At 35.2% G+C, this 21,120-nt stretch overlaps 1 protein-coding gene across 1 annotated transcript; it reads left to right on the top strand.

Annotated features, from left to right (window-relative positions):
* Positions 1–688: 688 nt before the first annotated feature.
* LOC138319945 (zinc finger protein 436-like) lies at positions 689–13,948 on the top strand. The gene is made up of 8 exons (XM_069263052.1): positions 689–1,245; positions 9,495–9,774; positions 9,959–10,095; positions 10,331–10,499; positions 10,906–11,075; positions 11,453–11,618; positions 11,936–12,019; positions 12,536–13,948. The coding sequence occupies exons 1-8, from the start codon at positions 1,051–1,053 to the stop codon at positions 13,045–13,047; spliced, it is 1,713 nt and encodes a 570-aa protein (XP_069119153.1). The 5' UTR covers positions 689–1,050; the 3' UTR covers positions 13,048–13,948.
* The last annotated feature ends 7,172 nt before the right edge of the window (positions 13,949–21,120 follow it).

Below are 21,120 nucleotides of genomic sequence, written 5' to 3'. Positions count from 1 at the left end.
ATACATATATATTTCAAACTTTAACTAGGGAAACAGAAGAATAATTTTTAAAGTTTAAATGATATATTTTTATTTTCATTTATAACTGCAATTTTGATGATTTAAGTAAAATATTGATTGTATAAAATGAACTCTCTTAAATCGATTTTTTAAATCCAATATAAAGAGATGGATATATTTCAATTTTTCAAAAGTTTATCGAACAATTATATCTAATATATTTTGTTTTTTTTTATGGTAATTTTTATTCAAATAAGAATGAGATAATACGGACGTGAATATATAATGACGGGTCAAGGTCTACGGATGTCTGGTAAATTCCATACTGACCTTTCACTTGGAGATTTATTGTCAGTTTCTGTGATTTACTTCAAAAACCACAGACAAAAACTTTTATTTTCTAAAAAGTGAAAGCAGTGTCACATGATGACTGGACTACGGTCAAGCCCTCCGGCCAGTCCGGTCAGCTAATTATTTTTTGACCGTAGTATATTGAAACTCCGTTCACCATACGAAGCGAAAGGTCCGGCCCCCTACCAGGCGCAACAAGTGACCGGGGCTATATTGACCAATCAGAGCGCGCCTTACTGATGCGTTCGATTACATCATTTTCACACAATACTGGCCGTGTTGGGGTGGGCGTTATAATGTCCGAGCGATGTCCAGTCCGTGATAATGGTCAGTAGGAAGGTGAAAGGGTAGTTAGTAAGTGACCACTGCTGTAATAATCGCTGTCCGGAGGCTAGAGTCTGACCACTGACCACCTCAGAGAGAGAAAGTGACACTGAAAAGAAAACTTTTAATTTGAACTTTATTTGCTTCGTTGCTTTTGAATACTCAAAAAGCAATAATTTCCATTTGGAATTTAATGTATTTAAAGGAAAAACATCAGTGACTTCGAAAACAGTATTGGACATTTACAAGATAGATTCCGTGTGTAACTTTAAACAAAGTTTTTTTTATCAATTATGTCTTATACAATCACAGCATTTTCTCGTCAAAATTAATATTTTAATATAAACTTAAAAGTGAGAAAGAACTAATTAAAAAATGGATTCCTGTGTGTTAATTCCGGAGGAGTTTGGACTAGTTTTAACGCTGCATCCTAATCCGGAAAATGTCCTGGAGATGTTCGTCGATATCTGGAGCAATGTTCATATACAATCCGGAACAACTTTCCGTCCGGATCAAGGAAGCGTCCGACTCGACAAGTTAGAAATCTACGCAAAACTCGACTCCTGTGATGTAAGTATTTTCTTATTTATCCATAAAGATTTGAAAATATTATCTAGCTCTAATTTCTATTAATTACCTACAAGATAACTTAGCATTGTTTTCATATTTTTTTTGTCTCTTTTGTTGGATTTCGCTCTATGCAATATTTTCTATATTTATCAAACCTTCATTGTCATTACGGCGTTATAGGACTTTTACTCGCGAAAACCGTATTTTTTAAAAGAAAAGTTCCAGGTCAAAAAAAACTTTCGGAAGTTCTTTTCTATTGGGTTTTTGAGTACACGTAATATTCCCGAAGTAATTCCTGTTGATAAAGACGATTATTAATTACCTATGAATAAAGATTGCCATACACAGCTTTTTCTAGAAATGATATACTTCTTAATTCAGATTTTATGAAAATAATATCTTTTAGATGATGAATACTCTACTAAAGTTTTCTTTTCCTTTTCTTTTTATAAAAACTATACTCTTATTTTTTAAGCAAATGCATTTGAAAAGTAGATTTTCCAAAAAAATCCATAAAGGTTGTTTAAAACTACATAATTTTATCGAAGAGGTTTTTTTTTGGTGAGCAACAAAAATATCGATATACAAATGTACTAGCTGAAAAATGACATCGTTCCTGTTGATGGGTTGAATTTTTAGTTTAATTTATTAATAGTATACTAATTACACGATTAAAATAGATTTTTTTTAAATAAAAAAAAGTATAATTTTAATGTAAAACATGTTTACTCATCAATTATTATCGAGTACTGATTTAGGAGTTGTTATCGTCTCTTAAATCCGGTGCTAGCAATTACCAAACTATAGGTGATAATAATGGTTGGCTACCATTATCTCACCGCGAATCACAATAAATAAATAGATAAATAAATAAAATTAAAAAAAAAGTTTTGCTGACTCTATAAAATATGATACGTTTCAAACAATGTTCTTATCAATATATTTGTATTTCATCTAACATTTATCTAACAAAAAATATAATTAACCCATATTCAGGACTCGATTTCAAGAGGAAAACTCCATAGAAAGAATTTCTTTTCCCAGAGAGGATTCAATTGAAAATACATTAAACAAATAATGATGTTAATGCATTAGATATGTTACGCAATAAAGCGTAATGTTATTTTCTTAAAGAGAGAGAATTTCTTAATACACAATTGCTTAAATTTATTTTTTTTTTAATTTCGAATATAACATTTTATAGATAATTACACTACAATGTAAATATGATATATTTACGTATTAGATAGACTCGATATGTCAGAATAAAACTTAACTTATGCAAATTTTGCAAACTCATTTGGAAGTATAAAAAAAGTTTTATAAGAGCAAACAAAATATTTTTTTTTCAAATTGAAATGTTTTAACAATTATACAAATGCCGTTTATTCGCCAGTAATATCGCCCACCATCATTTCTGATAGCGACAACATCATAATTAACCCGTTTAGAATAAAGACTCATTACGTATATATAACACACGCGTTACTTTGGTCTCCTTTCATCTCTCATTTTCTTTATCATCGACGGCGAGAGATTTCACGCTATTTCTCTTGTCTAAACAAACACGCAAAGTACGTGCAGCATCTCTATTTCGTGACGTCATATTCCTCTGAAGCCGCATGCGCCCTGCCGCGACAGAGACGCCCTCAGCGGTATCCGGTAGCAAAATACACATACCGAAGTGGATATATAGTTTGATTAACCCGCAGATCAATCGGTTTATTATCACGTGAGTTAATAACTGTTTATTGATCTTGTCGGAAGTGTAAAGGAGCAATGGTAAGCGAGACAAATTGTAACCGCGAGCAAGAATTTTGGACAAAGATATACAGGGGTATATGTTTCTCCTAGGCCATAATACAATAAAGAGAGGTTCAAAAATAACTCTGTGCAAACATGCCTTCATAGCCAAAGTACAGTTAAAGTATATAATCGTTATGCTTCGTTCATAAATTTTGATTTAATTCCTATATCTGTTTTTACCTTATTAAACATAAGAATAATTAATTAGACTCTATTCTAAAAGCAAACTGCATCTTCCCAATGGGTGCAATTGTTAAATCAATGAAATGTGAAGCCCGTGTAATATATAACTCTACTTAGTGACATAGAAAGGAACCCAATGACACCTTAGTAAGTCCCTATGGTATCAATTCTTCCGTCTTAGTGGTCCTGACTCCCTAGGGGCTGTGACACGTGCACAATAATCCCTAATCTACGTCTCGTTCCCTCGGTAGTACCAGTCCGGATTAGTACTACAGAGCCTCACAACTCCCAGTCAAAAGGTCACAGTCCAGTTGTTAAACCATTGATGAAGCTAGAAAAGACGCGTCATCTTATTTTTTGACATCTTTTGTATTTTATGAATGGGCGATATTCTGTTAATCCGTAATCAGTGAACACTTTGGTTCCGGGATTTAGAAACCATATTGCAGCTTCCTGTGACTGTGACAAGCGCAGTTAGACCTAACACCACGTGCCACCAGAAGAATACCCCTAGCACTTCCAAGATTCTGTAATGACAATTTAAGTGTTAAAGATGTCTGGGTATCTGAATGAGAAAAAAATCAGATGTATCTATAACAATAGAACGCGGAATTGCATAGACAATGGCTACACGACAGGCAATAGTGAACATTGTGTTAGGATGATTGAGAATGTTTGGGCAGAGCTTTATTTCATTTCATTTCAACATATTTTATTAATAACAAATATTAAAGGGATCAGACAACAGGCAAGTCTATATAAGTCTTCTCCCGTAAGAGCTTTATTTATCGCTTCTCTTGATAATGTTTGCACTCAAACTTACTAGAACTGAAAAAGTGAACGTTGGTGGCAGTGTTCGAAAGGGTCTATCATTTGCACAAATTGTCAGATACAATACTAAAGACCTATTAAGGTACAATCCAGCATCACTCCACGTTAATCCTCACACGCATCGAAGACTATGTAGCTAGCTGTTAACACGACATGTAAAATACAAATAAAATGATAAATTACAAACGTATTGAAAAAAAAAACTTTTTGGGGAAAGGGATATTTTTGTAACAAAATGGTATCATTTGATAAAAAAAGTTCAAGCACCCAAGTGTTCTTTTAGATTTTCGCCAAATTAGATTAATTGCATATGAACACTTTTACCAAATGAAATAGATAGGGTCCAGCTAGGATTCCAGGTTTTTGTGTTTGAGAAAGTAAACAATAGTCGACATTGTCTTCATCATATTTGGATCACACGTCTAAGAGGATTCCTCTCAAACAACAGAAGATAGAAAACAAATCTTTTACAAAGACTCATTGTATAAAAATAACGGAAGCGTTTGATCTTTAACCCTTCAGGGGCCATAAAGGGGTAACCACAAATTGTATTTTACTAAGGTTATATCTCCGAAGTTCAACAATTGAGTCTGTTAAAGTATTTGTAAGTCAATGCTTAAGAGATAATATACTTTTTCTCTTTATTTGATTTTTATGGAAATTACGTCTCTAAAATGGCCACTTCGGTTTTGACCGACCCCCTTCAAGGACCCCATTTTAAAGAACACAATAAACTGTTGTTTATTTACCTACATCTTCTCCGGGTGTAAGAGGTATATAATCTGTATTTACCTAACGTTTCCACGGGTGAGAGAGTTAGTACAGGTATATTTACGGACTACATTAGTCCAGTAAACAGTAACACTCCGTAAAACGGATGATTTATAACCTTCAAACAAGGTCTAACAAAGCCGGTGATTACACCGGGATGGGATTAGGGATAGATACACAACTGTCCGTGTACTGATCATCAGTCAGAAATACTCTCTGTTTACTTACTAAACTTAAATCCACAAACATTGCCACTCCGCGTGTTTATTTAGTGTAAAAGATAGCTACCGATAAAGTGAATAATAATCGAAAATTTAGCTGTTTTCTTAGACCTTTTTCGTTGTATTGTCACTATTTCGTTGTTGCTGTTCAAAGTTCCTATTGCTATTAGCATGATTAGTATATCGTTGTTGTTATTTTCAACTTTATTCTTGATCTTATATTTAGTAAGACTATCATCTAAATTTTGCAAAGAAGCGCAATGTCTCTTTGGAGATTATAATCACGAAACAGGTGCCGGAATTTAAATTCCGCCCGGCTATATTACAATTAGCACCACGGGGCCGGATTGGTGTGTTGTCTGATAAGATATCTAGAAGTCTCCCTATTATCTCCTGATATTTGTCATTCCGGATCATCATTTAATTTGACCAAATTTGAATTCTTTACAGATAATCCGCCTGTGTGGTAAGCACTGGGGGTCTCGGAAATTTAATCTTAACATAAATGTTTATTTATTGAAATCATCGCATTAATCGGAGAAGCTTTGCATTTTCATAACTCACTCATGCTCTCATTTCTTATAGTTTTTAGAAATTCTTTTTTGATTTTGATATAACTAGTACATTTCACGTCCAAGTTCACAAAATCTGAAACACTAAATATTTAACGAGATTCAAGATCGTATGCATGGACAATTCAAAGTATTTAGAGCTAATATAAAGAGCCTGAACGGCGACATGAATAGATTATTGTAATGGCGTTTATTATATGATGACAAAACAATTTTTTATCATTTTGTGCGCGATTTTGTTTCACAATAGTAATGTGTAGCCATCAGACGACATAAAAGAAATACATTACCTAAATGACGTTGATATCATAATTGTGATCGTTTCTCTGCCAATGTTTCTTGAAATAAAAAAGTTGTTTATTTCACTACAAATATTTCTCTTTTGGTTAATACCGACATGCTATTTGTTTCATTGTGTGGACACCACGTGGGGTCACGTGGTCGATTGTCATTGAAGGGGTTCGTTAGCACGTTCTCGTCAGGTTAGACCGGACCACGTGCGATAATCAGTTGATAATGAAGTGGACTAAACACCCTTCAGGTGTGTCCTAAAAGTGAGAACCCCGCGCCGTGACGGACAATTATTCCGGACGTGGTCTAACATCACTTAGCATTTAATTATAATAATGTGACGATATTAAAGTGCGCACAGAAGTGAATTTCGAACGCGTCACTTGACAAGACGTTACAAGTTACTTTTGTACCTATAATTAGTATATCTTAAATATCTTTCAACTAACAAAATCTATAGGTATAATTCTAAAAAGAAACTGAAAGGAAATAGTATATGTAAAGAAGAAAAATTAATGAATGAATGATGGATGTATGAACGAATTTATTAAGAATGAACCAACTGATTAAAACATGAATAAATTGATGGATAAATAAAAGAATGGATGAATGAATGAATGAATGAATGAACAAGAATTAATGAACAGAGGGATACATGATTATTGAATATAACAAATTAAGAAGCAAATACGGATCAAAATAAACTGTAACAAAGTCATAGCTGAATTCCCAGAACACCCAATACAAACACTGAACGGTTGTGGAATCTGGCGCGATATTTTGAAAACCAACACCGTGCTTATCTCGCCGTCTGTATTAATTTGTCGTTGGTGTATTTATATGATGGGGCGATAAGTCTATGTCTGGTTAATGTAGGAGATGTAAACAGATAATCGCGAGATATTTGTAATCATTATACAGCTAATACAAACACTTGCCCTTTGATAACGTAAGTTGATAAGGAAGCACGTGCGAAATATTAATGACCGAACCCGGAATCCGGACCTCCTAAACGGATTACGAAACTAGTTATATAGCTTAGAGGTCGTATCACAGTAAAGCCGTTATAAAATGAAATTGCAATTTTTCGAAGCTTTTTTTTTGAGTTTTCGAAGAAGATAAGATCACTATTTTTTTATAAATAAATATGAATTGTCAGGGGAAATTATGTTTGTATGGGAATAGGGTATATCAGTTAGTTTGAAAATGCTTTTAAAAACATTTTCATATAGATATGCTATTATTATGTATCAAGTCTCCTTTATGCGTTGGTCATTAGATCACTACCCCCGGAGCGGGTACCATATCCCAAGATCTTGTGTTTCCCGTTACCCCTAAGATGTCGAATTCTTCGACCCTGGGACCACCTTCCTTGCTTACTATGTAGATACTATTAAAGGGACCATTGTGCTGTTTTAGTGGCAGTTAACACTCCACCTACCAGTGATAAATGGTCAGTTCGTGTAACAGGAAGTACTGTCCACTGTCCAAAGCCCCATAACTGACTACTCAAGTACCAAATGACGATGGTGACCAGACGAAAAGCGCTTTACTGAATCGGTTACACTTAAAATAATGGCCGGTGGTGGTAATGCCGGTAACTGTAGTGGGTGGGTGACCATTGAGTTCTGGCCGGATAAAAAGCGACTGACCACTTGAAATAATAGCCGTCAATGTAATCCCTCATTGAAGTTGACATAATGAAAGCGATACAGCTCTCGTTCTCTAGCAATAAAGTCTCATCAATGTTTAATTAAATTGTTGTAATGTTTGAAGCGCACAATCGAACCTCCTCAACAAAAGAGTTCTACCGTTGTGACGACGGTGTTAATTGGTTGCCATTGTGTAACTCGGCGCAGCGCCAGTGCGCATGAGTAGTTATTTGTTCTTTTGAAATCAAATCCGCCGTGAATTGGATGAGGCTTACTAAAACGCTGACTTTGAATGAACTTTTAAATCGGTTGTACTGGACAATGGTGGACAGTGGTCAGCTGACGTAAGTCGAGGAGGACACACGACCGACACATCTGTTACATTCGGACACAACTTTAGTTAACGTTATGGTGTCTTCAAAAGGACAGAGATCGTGATCTATATTTGTCCCTCCCGGGGAGGACTGACCCAGACTATGTACCGCCCCGTCATATACAATGTACAGATGTTTGTCTAAATGTCATAGAGGTCAAGAAGTGAGCCTACTAGGATGTTTAAGCGCGATGAAGCATATTTTTTATATTATTATCGGGTGATGAATCATAAGAGATTTTCCACTGACTATTTTATTGCTCCTCTATACCGTTTTGTTTATGAAAATTAATGGTTCATATCAAGCCTTGTTTTTCATTTAAGTTCCTGGTGACTATACCAATGACTGTATTTACTAAACAAGTCAAAACAATAAGCCGTCCTGCTGTTTTTGTTGTTGTTTTTTTGTGACGAGACATTCAACTTTACTAAAAGTCAATAAAACTATTACTTTTGATATCATAACCGTTGACGTCGGTAACTGGTCAGTGTTGATTAACGAGGACCGCGTGACCAGCACGTGTTGGTCCGGGCCACAGCACGAGACATCATGGTAACAGGTTGCCCCCTATTCTCCCTCCCTACCATAACAATTAGCAGCGTTAACTGTCCGGCGCGTGACCAATTGGGGATCTGATAAATGATACTCCGGATAATCTGACCAGTGGCTACTCTTCCGTCCATCGCCGTGCAAGCCATCGGCCAGCAGATTAAACTCTAATAAATTCTCAATTTTTATGAAAGAGAGATCTTGTTGAAGACGAGAGTGCGCTCATCATTTACACAATTACAAGGATTCAAAACGTGTTATTACAACTGAAAAGAAATATCCCACTGACTGCAACCTTGTAACAAAGAGAGGCGTAGTATCGTCGTGTATGAAAGGCAATTCGATATCCTTGTGCGTTGCAATTGTCTTGTAAGAAACGGAAATTGAATTTGAAACCTTCTAATACAGGTCTTTAATTTTAATCTATTAAGAGGGATATTTTTCGTTTGATCTATGACTATTTTGTAATAGAATTACATTTATAAATTCGACGGCATTTATAGCTATTCTATGTTAAGATGCTGTCAAAACAGCTTCAGTTCGGACGATTTTTCTTTTATCATTTTTCCGCGAACGAAATAAGCCTATTTTAAATCCACGGTTTTTGGATAATCCTACCAATTGATTGCCTGCAAGTATAACTTTTATCGTGAATGTTCTTTGATTATTTTGGGAACATTGATTACTTGACGATTACCTTAACACATTTATGGGGTAATGCCTAAAACATGAACCTGAAATTGAAAATTGAAAACATTAAAATTGAATTTATATTGCCAATCATCTCTGGAAATTATTTTATAGATGCAATATACAGCATTAAATATTCCATATTGAAAAAAGTATATATTTTTTGTATAGAGGAATTTCCATTATTTCCGAAACATTGATAAAACTTCGTTAAATTTGGTATAGTATATATTTTGATATATATTCGAAATATGTTAAGTTTTACTGCTTGTTACAGTATTCACCATGACAATATTTGTTTCTTCACAGATACGATACAAATTTGGCTGCTACGATGAAATCATCGATGTCGAGGAGACGTCTGTACGGCATTGTAACTGGATTCGTTTCGTCAAATCATCGTCAAACATCGATGACGTCAACTTCGTGGCTGTGATAATTAAAGGCGAGCCAGTGTTTCAGGCCATCAAACACGTGACACCAAACGACCCAATCGTCGTCTTCTTTGATGCTGAAGAGGAAGCCACGAAACCAAAACCGGATGTTACATCTCAAGAAATACCAGAACAAGAACAATCTCCCGAAATCGGTAAGTTTACTAATTATTTTTTTAAGAAGAGATCCAATAGTACATAGAATAACAATATCAGGTCAGGAACATAAGGGGTGCATTAAAAATAACTTGACTGTTAATTGTGGTGGGATATGAAAATAATGCGTTAAATTATTTAATTGTTCATGATTAATTTGTATGTATTTTTTTTTTATTTCAGCACCAAAGTCAGACAGTAAAGAATTGATTTCGCCGATTTCCCTAGATACAAGTACACTATTTACGTCACCGATCACACGGGAGGACGATTGTCTGAGTGACGTCATGAGTGAACAGGAGAGCGACAAATCCGAACAGGTAAACGCTTGTCACAAACAGAAATAAATATTACAAAATATAATGCATCATATAACCATTGACAACAACCGAGATGCAGAATGAAACTAATATGTGCTGTAAACTGTTCTAATTTTATTATTTGTTCACATTATTCGTTTTCATACAATTATGCAAGATAAAACAATATATATCAAATCACACATACATTTTATGCACCATTCAATATTTAATAAATCATTTTCATATTTTTCAGACAAAGAGTGAGTCCGATACGACAACCAACAGCAGTCCTGAACAGTTAGGTCTAGTGACGTCACGCACCGGCAAACGTAACCGCGAACGCACGTGGTTACCATGTGACGTGTGCGGGAAGAAGTTCGATCGACCGTCCTTACTGAAGCGGCATATGCGTGTGCATACAGGTCAGTTTATATAATGTTCATGTTAAAATAAAAATGATTTTAATCAAATTCATTTAAATGCTTTGTCAACTAAAAACACATGTAGCCGATAACATTGGAAATCAAATAGAAATAGAACATCGATGTCATTCAATATTTTGATACCGTTAATATTTTAACCCAATTTCAATGAGAAAGTTTTAGTTCAGTACTTTCAATACTTTGATTTAGAATAATGGCGAGGTACCTGGCGGTGCATGATGTCAAAAAATTTATGATCTCTTTGGTACTTCATACAATGATAGATATATAGCAATGTAGAGTGCTTGGAGTTTACTGCACGATTGGCAACAAAAGAGAAAAATTTAAATACAATGCCAAATTGATATACAGTCCTTTCAATACTTTGATATATTTTTTATTCTAGGTGAGAAGCCTCATGCTTGTGATGTTTGTGGTAAGGCATTTTCCACCTCCAGTTCATTAAACACACATAGACGGATACACAGTGGAGAGAAACCTCACCAGTGTAAGATCTGTGGTAAACGTTTTACCGCCAGTTCTAACCTCTACTATCACCGGATGACGCACAACAAGGTAGGTCACTCTATTCATTATTTTTTCCGGCTTACACTAAGGTGAACTACTCACCTCGCTTATGTTTATTGATTTCTTTCTTTCGATATTTCCAATGGTAATGCTCAGTTGAAATGTATTAGTAAAGATAAGTTGCAAACATGACCATTTTTTTTTTACTTTTTTGAATCACGAAATACAAATTTAGAGTTAATGCTTAACATAAGTCTAGTTAAGACAAAAACATAAAATACTGAATAAATTGAAATCTAGTACATTTTTAAATTTGAAATTATCTACTGCCTGATGATGGCATTCATTATATTTTTATACTACTTAAATAATGTTTATTAATATTATACAAGTATATTTAATTCCATTTTACCTTTATTTTTCAGGAGAAACCCCACAAGTGTACTTTGTGTTCTAAGTCTTTCCCGACCCCAGGGGACCTCCGAAGTCATATGTACGTCCATAACGGCTCATGGCCATTCAAGTGTGATATCTGCAATCGTGGCTTCAGCAAGCAAACCAACCTTAAAAATCACCAGCTCTTGCACTCAGGTAAATTGATATGACTGTATTTATATTATACGACCCCCACACCCACACACACACCCTCACACGCACACGTTTAAAAAATAATCCGATAGAATAGCTGTGAAGTAGATCACATGTTTCCGTTTTCTCAGTGGCTAGTTCAAAGCTTAAGTATAATAAACAAATCGCCCCCCCCCCCCCCAAAAAAAAAAAAAAAAAAAAAAAAAAAACCTGCATAATAGAGGTGTCTGCATACTCAGAAAAGATGATTGATATGTACAGTATTTCTAAGGGTTATTCATGCCAATAAGTTAATTGATCAACCGTTTGTTTATTTTCAGGAGACAAACCACACGAATGTTACATTTGTTCCAAGAAGTTTGCACTCCAGTGTAACCTAAAGACACACATGAAAACGCATGAAAGTAAGTATCGGTATTAATGGTCCAAAAATCTAATTTATATGATTTTAATTTATTATCAAGTTCATACTATCCAACAGCATTCTTTATGTAGACGAGTTAAATTGACTTATATAAAGCAAATTCCATAGAAAACGAAAGACACTGTTGCGCTATTTTGATTTACACACTACAAAGAAAGCAACAAAAATAGGAAATGACGCTTGAAAACAGGGATTTGATATGAAAATTAACACTTACATATCGTATGATACATGTACATGTATTAATTTGCAATGTAAATAATTGTTGGCCTTGGGAAAATGTGATGGCATGAACTTTTCACCTCTAATTCTGTGATAAATAGTTTCCCATTCGCTTAACTGGAAACGACTACTATAGACGGCTTTATATAACAAGCACTTCACAATGCAATTTCCGGATATCAGAGTCCGTCCAAACTATTTAGACGGCTTAAGTGATTTCCGGTTATAACCCAGACACTATATCAGCCACTAATGATTGCGTCTAATTTTCTAGATGATACACAAGACGAATGTGTGAGGTGCGGAAAAACGTTCCTGGGATCCAGTTCCTCCCCCACACGGCAATGTTCGGAATGCCTGAGACCGGATAATGCCGAAAACAACCAAAAAGTGCGCAAACCGACATCCGACTTCAGCATATCAAGACTTACACAATCAACACCTAAACGTTCATTAGACTCAGACCCAAGGACTCTCTCACAAGATTTCCCAAGGGAACCGCTAGGGAGCCCACCTTTTGAAAGATCGCCGCCATTTTATTCTCCAAAACTAATGTCATTTCCGGTGTCTGCGCACGCAGCACTGTCGCCAATATCGCCACAAAGTGTGATCTCCCCCCGACATCGTGGGTTCTCTCCTATTGTTGTCCGTCATTCTGGCATGTTAAGTCCATCCAATGAACACCTGAACATGCTTGGTATCCATAGCGACCAGAGACATAGTTACGGAAGTGATGTTATGCCACATAGACCGTTTTGGGCCGGAAGTTTAACCCATGGATATTGATTAAGATATTCTAAGCCTTTGATTATAATTCTAGTCAGAATCAGTCCTCGGTCATTTCCCTACAAACATGCTGTTGTGTTAAAGTCTTGTGGGAGACAGTATTTGTTAACATAACGTGCAAATGCATTTGATAAACTTAGTTTAATTTGTCAACCTACATTTGTACGTTGAATTAAAATAAATCACGTGATAAGCAGGTGGTTTGGAAACCTGTTTTATTTTCATCTCCATTTGTCACGTATGTTGTTTGGTTGTATGATAATAATGCACTAAGTGATGTAGTATATGACGTTCACGTTTTTACAGTTTACTCATATTTCGACGTCGTACACAATGTAATTACTATAAAATTGTTATTGTTGTATATCATTGTTTACCTCGGTTTACTTATTGAAATCCGATGGAGCTGTGCACTCCCTACGCAAATATCGGTCAATAGTTCTAAAATGTATTGCATTTTAGTCACGCGATGTGTATCTACTATGCCTAACTGTGATTTGTGTATATAATATAACGTTATTAAAATACCAGCCAATATTTTTTTTATAATGTTCTCTCATCCTCCTATACTTTTCTTCCCTATGTCTTCTTCTTTCCACGTCTTTCTATCTTTTGTAAATATATACCTCTGTCATTCCGTCCATTGTTTCTCATCTATCCTTTCTCTCCTTTCTTTCTATTGAAAGTTGTTAGCTGACAACGTTACATGGAAATAGATTTTAACACATACATTACGTGATCTCATATATGTTATGGTCATGTGACCAGACCGCAAAGATTGAAAGTGCAATACTGATAACGAAGATCACAATGAATTTTTGTGCAATCTAATGAACAAATGTCTGTTTTCAGAAACTAAATCAAGGACATGATGTTGAAATAAATGATGAATCAACTTTTACTGATTTGTTTGTTTTTGAATTTTATCGCTCTATCAGCCAACCTAAAACGTCATTTCGTAAACGTCATTATGTTGAATCTTTTGAATAGTTATTTTCAATTGGCTTTTCATATTACCATGCATAACCTTTTCATTGTATTTAACTGTTAGTATCCTTTTCTCGTGATATAGAAAGAATCTCTGCAAATGGCGCAATGGTTTGTTTACATTATGGATGGTTATACATTATTTAATTAAGCCACTGAAAATGATTATGAAAAAGTATATTTTTATATCATTCATAACAGCTACTCTTTAGAATCCTTGTACCGAATCATCACTTGGTTTAGACCATAATCGTATGACAAATAGTACGCATTGTGATCACTATGTTTATCTTAATATTCATGACTTATTATAAATCATCAAGTTCACAGTGTGTACTCATCTAAACACTGACAAGTACGTGAAGATACATGTATATGTTAATGAATATGTCTATTACATGTAGCTCAATATAATTGTATTATCGATGAAATGGAATTAATTCATACTGAGCTACATGAACAAGATGATAACATGCCCAATTTAGGTTGAATGATGCTTGGTTCATATACATATTATATGTACAAATACCAAATTAGTTAGAAATCAATGGAACTCGATAGTGTGTAGGAGGGAAATCTTTGCAGGATTTGGAACTTAATGCCGAATTATTTTCAATAAGGCCTGGTGTAATTTGATCCAGATGGAATTTTGTACAAAAATGCATTTGTAGTTATAGACCAAAACTAATTAAACAGAAACGCGTTGCTGTTTGGAAATGGGTCGAAAGACAGGAATAATGAAATATACATGTACATTCATATAAGTAGAGATTCCATAAAAAAAACGGAAAATTAATCCTTTTGGGTTCGCATGCTTTTTTGCCTTCTGTTGGAACCTGATAACGACTTTGCTTTCCCGCTGTATCATGGTAGCAAAATTGGTTTTCTTGGCAATCTTCGTATCACAAACACGAATGCAATTTCAACTTGCAGTATATAACATATGTTCACTTTGAAAATGTTCGGTCACCATACACTTTTATCTACATAATTTGAAAAAAAAAAGGAAATACAATGCACCCCTAAAACTGTTTTGCACAGTGTGATAGTCTCTAAGTTCTCACTGGGGATCACAATCATAATCAGCTGTATCATGAAAACGAGAGTCATTAAGCTTAAGTCATAGATAACGACTGTCTGGTAGCCTTTGTGTAGACAATTCCGTGTCCTTGGCCGTGACATCAGGGAGGCATCCCCTGGGCCCTGTCCCAGACACATCGATGACTATCTTGATCTGTACCTTCTGCACTAATTGATGGAGCGCGAAGACAAGTGTGGCGATCTTGTGATTGGCTGAAAATGATTGATGATGTCTCGGGAGACCAATCAGGTACAAGTCCTCCTCCTGCTGTTGCTGCTCCTTCTACAACTTCTCCTCTCCTCATTCGCAAGAGAGAATATAATATTTTTATATCACTACTAGAAGCTATCAGAGAGCATGTACCATTAGCAGTTCAAAAGTTATATTCGTATAGGAAGGTTTACTACAAAAATGAACTGAACTCATTTTACTGTTTGCAGACAAGATCATAAAGTCTTTTTTAATAGGGAAATAATCATTTTTATATTAAATTTAGATAGAAATATTCATAAAATTGCAGGATGCAATTGAGTCTATGATACATGATTACATGTAACATAAACACTTGCAACTAGAACAAAAAAGTGATTCTTTAAAAAAATTTTTTCATGTAGACAGTTTAAACCTAAACTGTGATCATTTAATTCCTCAGTATTGAGCACGAAATACATAAAGTGAATATCTAAGGAAATCTTGCCTAATTATATACGAATCCCGATTCTCGACCCTACTCCCCCGGGACTGCTGCCGGTAGATCTGACCCTGGGAGTGCTCTATGTTAGACCAGATATCTGTTAAACATCTACTAAAACTGGCGTGATTTTTATCACCTCATATAGGTCTTTAGTTTCGCTTTATTTCAATTAACGGGGTTTATGATGTACCGTGACAAATCATCTACTCTCCAGTCCCTCCCAGAACACTCCACACAGCGGGGCGGAAATCGTTTAGCTTTGATATAAGCGGCCCTGAATTTCGGCAACAAGGTGGCGCTTTGTATGGTTGTGAAACGTTACCCCTCCCAAGGGAGAAATTATTAATTGTGTTCAAGTTGATGCTACAAATTGGCTAATTAATCAGAGAATCGGTGCGCTGTGTTTGTCATATGAAAAGAAAACCAGATTCCGGACCGAGCTATGACCAGTAAACGTTGTGTATCCGCTTGTCATCTTTAAAATAAACTCCGATATTTTCTTTTCTAAGTTACAAAAATAGTTTAGGGTTGAAATGATGATATCTTTATATCCTATATTTGCTGTTAATTGATTTTATTGACGAGAGTACGAACTATTCGGTTGATGTTTTCAAATCAAACTATTAAGTCAAGCTGACGATGTGATGGTCATTTTATTTAAAGGTCATTTTGAATTTGACCCTCGGCACTTGTAAAGGGAATACAGACACCTAATCACAGTACCAATCGGGGCGGCTCTCTGTGAGAATGGACACCTAAAGTGTCGGCTGACCACTGGAAATTCTAACCAAAGTAACGGTCAAAGAATTTCAACTTTACAATTGTAATATATGTTACATGTGTCTCAGGTAACGCATGGTCATCTGGTTTGGGTATTGTGGTCAGTGATGAACACGTAATGAGTGACCGTTATAGATTATATTGTGGTCAGTGGTCATCACGTAATGAGCGAACGTGAGAGTGACCGCCGCTATTAAACACAATAACGCCTTCCTAGAGCGGTCAGCGTTTGAAATTTTACCTCAAGAATAGAAATCTTTTGGTCACATGATTTAATTACTTTGTGAAGATTTCACGAAGACGTAATTATGATTTTCACTAACCTTTTCTTATATAAGTTCGCAAATAAATCATCATTTCTTGAGGTTGATAAGCATGAAAGTAATAATATATGAAATCGGGATTGCATATCACACCTAAATCTGTGGTGTTATTCTTGCACTTATGATTCGAAATAAATAACCAATTTTGAGGCAAAGACGTTTTCTCTATCACTGATCCATTTGCTGACACATTTTTTAACAAATCAACTTCAATGTTCGTATTTAACCGTCTTGTTAGACGCTTGTAAGTAATTTCTTATCTTGAATATAAAACGATATCTTAAACGACCAGAAAGCTGTCATACGTGTACATGTATTACATTCACAAACAAGGTTATTGATGCGCACATCTTTCTTTAGTTCTTTCTTCCTTTTTTATTGTATACGGTACATGTACAATATTGTAGTTATAATTACAGTGGTCAAGCTTTGATCAGCATTCAGCATAGTTTTAAGAAATTTGGTAATGACATGACTTTATTTCATTTTCCCGATTTTACTTTCTCTCCATCTCTGTTTTTCCGTCTCTCGCCTAAAATATATAATCCGTTGGTTCCGATATTACGATGTCGAAAAAGCATACTACTAAGTTAATAACTACGAGCCTGACTCCTTTTGCATATCCATAACAATGGAATAAGTTTGGATTGAAGCCGTCATAACTAAATAGTTTACATGATATACTTAGTAGTATTACAATAGTAAATATGGTATTGTTAAGGAATACAACTTGCACTGATGTTAAATAGCGTATTTTACGTCTTGAAAATGTCCGACTTACATGTACAACATGGAGATGCCACTGAATTTCGTCCCCTTCCCTAATATAAGAGCATACCTTGTTATTCGAGACAAATTGTTTGTAAGCGTGACTATTCTACAAATCAAAAATAAATCACCGTAATTCGGCAGTCGAGACAGCAACAGTAGTTTTCCCGATTAGACATTTCTATAACAACCGGGAACAAACATAATTTCTTTTTTTACAAGCCTGACTTGTCTTCAGTCAAAATAAATCTAAATTAAATAAGCTTAAACGACGGGAAACGAATTCTTTCGGTCTGTGTTTGAAAGAAACCCCAAACTCCTGTTGAGGTATCTATTGTAAAGACGAAACGACGTCGGAACCAGGACCTATAAGTCCCGAGGCGCGTGGTCCGGATAATAGGGGCTCGTCCTATTGTCGTAAATTGAAAGTGAAAACGCCCCCTGTCGGACAAACAAACAGATGCGTGTTCATCCAACCAGAAGTTGTCTTTCAAACGGATTGACAAACAGCCAATCAGATGACATAACATGGGTCGCACGCGACAGAGATTAACCTTTGAACTACAGAAGAGAATTTCACTTGTGTTACACTGACATTTGGTTATTATGTCGATTTCAATCAGTTTAACATTTCAATGGTAACGACTTGATAATTAACTCACGTCTGACTTTTAAACTTTTGTTACAATCAAATAAAGATGCTAATATTGTTCGGGGACAAAAGTAGGACAAGACACCGTGTTGTTCCGAATGACCCTTACTAAGATACACGGATGTTCCGAATGACCTTTTTGAACAGTACAGAACATTCCTAGGGATATCAGTTTTCAGGGTTGTATTTGGTTATTGCAATTATATATTCAGTTGTATCACCAATAACACTGTTATGCAACATATCAATAATCATAATACATATACATACGCATTTCATTTATATTATGCGTAACATGTATAATCATTCATCGCTAAAATTGATTTACCAAACTTTACCGAAAATACATTGCGTTCAAGAAGGATAAATTAGTAGCATATTGATTAAAACTATGACAAAAATATTATTAAAAAACCCAACTTGAATTAGTTTTTAGCTCACCTGGCCCGAAGGGCCGGTGAGTTTATATCATTGCGCGGCTTCCGTGGTCCGTCCGTCAGACCGTCGTCCGTCCGTCAACATTTCCTTTCTATCGCTACTAGTCATACAGTTCTACATGGATTGTAACCAAATTTGGTCACAAATATCCTTGGAGGAAGGGGAACAGAGTTGGTATATATTTTGCCTCTGATCCCCCGGTGACAGGAGGGGCGGGGCCCAATAGGGGAAATAGAGGTAAATTCTTTACATTGCTACTAGTCATAGAGTTCTGCATGGAATGTAACCAAATTTGGCCATGAACATCCTTTTGCTAAGGAGAACATAATTTGTATAAAGTTTGGCTCTGACCCCCTGGAGCAGAAAGAGTGGGCCACATTGATATGGAAATTGAAGCTTAATCTTAAAATTCCTTCAGAAAATAAACAATGATCTTATATTCAGAACATTACTTATCATTACAAACCAGGTGAGTGACACAGGTCCTCTGGGCCTCTTGTTGTACATGTAGCACTTGTCAGATGACTGGAGTTGTGCGAGGGACCGTGAATTGAATCCTGGTCATAGTTATTTTAATCCAAACGAGAATCGAACGGGAACGTATTGGTAACCCAGTGTGATATTTTTTGTCATCCGTTCGTTTGCCATACAAGGATGAACTGTACTATTTAGTAATATAAGAAATGAAATGGGAAAAAGTCTTAATAATTTATGTTAATTCGTGTCCATGTTTTTGTGACAGAAAAAAACAGATAGAATACGTATACAGATTTATTTTGAAAAGTTCAGACATTGCATAAGAAAAAGAGAATGCTTCGACTCAAGAAGAGAAGTGAGAGGTTGCCTATGCCATTATTTGTGAAGCAACAAGACAAAAACAGTATGTTGTTTCTCTTCTTATATCTGGAACAATACTTAGTCACCAAGACATGGTCTAATGAAATAATTTACATGGATTTGCGTTGTACGCGTAATTGTACAAACTATTATGACGATGTAGTACGAGTAGTGTAACTCATCTATTGTATGAGATAGATTATTTCACCGTATTCTTGCTTTTATTTTAGTTTTTGTGATGTATATAACGAGCTGTTCTGGTAATTATCATGATGTAATGTGTCAACGTGTGTTATTATGGAAGAATGTAATTCTAAGCGTGACCGAAATTTCTTTTCTTTTTATGCCGTTTGCACATTTTGTATAATTTCTCTTGCTCTTCATGTTTGGAGGAAATAAAGAAATAAATATTTATTTAATTAAAAAATGGATGTTAAACTAATTTTCTCACCGCACATAATTCAATTGCTTGAATGCAGTGCCAGATGAATGCTATTTAAATCATTAGACCATCATCATTATCATGGTCATCATCAAACGTCTCCAAAAAATCTAACAGAAAGGATGTCGGGGCACCAATGTTCAATAGACATGTTTATGTATATTCAACTGTCGGCGAGCAATCACATTATACAGGTATGAAGCAGGCTAAGTTAGAGATTTTGAAAACAGCCATAAATGTAAACAATGGTGATATTTTGCCTTCAATCTGTGTACGCTCGCATGAAGACTATAGGAGTTACCTCCCTTCCTACGATAGAGACTGTATCAGAAAACAAAATCTTTTGTAAGGACACAAATGATGTTTGTTGCGGTTTCAGTGTTGATATCGGACGTTGGATATATCATGGAGCAGAATGACATCTATATTTGCATCTTTAATGTATTTTTGTGGAGGATAATAATGTCTCAGAGTGAGTTGTTGTACTATTTGAATTTGCCTTTCAATTTTAGTATCCGAAAATGATATTTAGAACTAACATTTTGAAGGCTTTATTAACTCGTTCAACGTGCCCTATATTCTAAATACTGTATTGTTACAAACGTTTACCTTTACCTGTACAGATGATCATGAGCAATGCAATTATACAATACAATAATATAATACAATGTTTTATTTATTTATGAGCTGTGGTCATCGCCGAACATCTGTACTAGTAGTGCTGTCACATATTTTCGTTATATTCTTTAATTGAGCTGTCAAAGCAATTCAAAAACCGTATGTAGTGTGCTTTTATAGATTTTGAAAAAAAAAGCTTTTGATAGTGTCTGGAGCTAAGGATTATGGAACAAATTTTTATAAATGGTGAGTGTTTTAATGTAATGATTAATACAAATGTATGTATAATGACATTTAAGTCATCAAAGCCGCTGTAAAACCTCGTGTAATACGACACATGAAACTACACGGTCACTGATAATAATAGCTAGAGTGTACTCACCAGGAACTGTGGCTCTTGGCGAGTACTTGCATATAAACATACATCAGTCATACAAAGTCATAGTCAATGTC

This window comes from Argopecten irradians, chromosome 3 (assembly GCF_041381155.1).
Source record: "Argopecten irradians isolate NY chromosome 3, Ai_NY, whole genome shotgun sequence".
NCBI classification, from domain to species: domain Eukaryota; kingdom Metazoa; phylum Mollusca; class Bivalvia; order Pectinida; family Pectinidae; genus Argopecten; species Argopecten irradians.
Note: the sequence above shows the minus strand (reverse complement) of the source record. Positions and strands in the feature narration are given on the sequence as shown.

Excerpts from the sequence above, each read along its gene's own strand:
- LOC138319945 (XM_069263052.1), top strand. The coding sequence starts at position 1,051 with ATGGATTCCTGTGTGTTAATTCCGGAGGAGTTTGGACTAGTTTTAACG. Across the intron at positions 9,775-9,958 it reads AGAACAATCTCCCGAAATCG|CACCAAAGTCAGACAGTAAA; the intron begins GTAAGTTTACTA and ends TTTTTATTTCAG. Across the intron at positions 10,096-10,330 it reads AGAGCGACAAATCCGAACAG|ACAAAGAGTGAGTCCGATAC; the intron begins GTAAACGCTTGT and ends CATATTTTTCAG.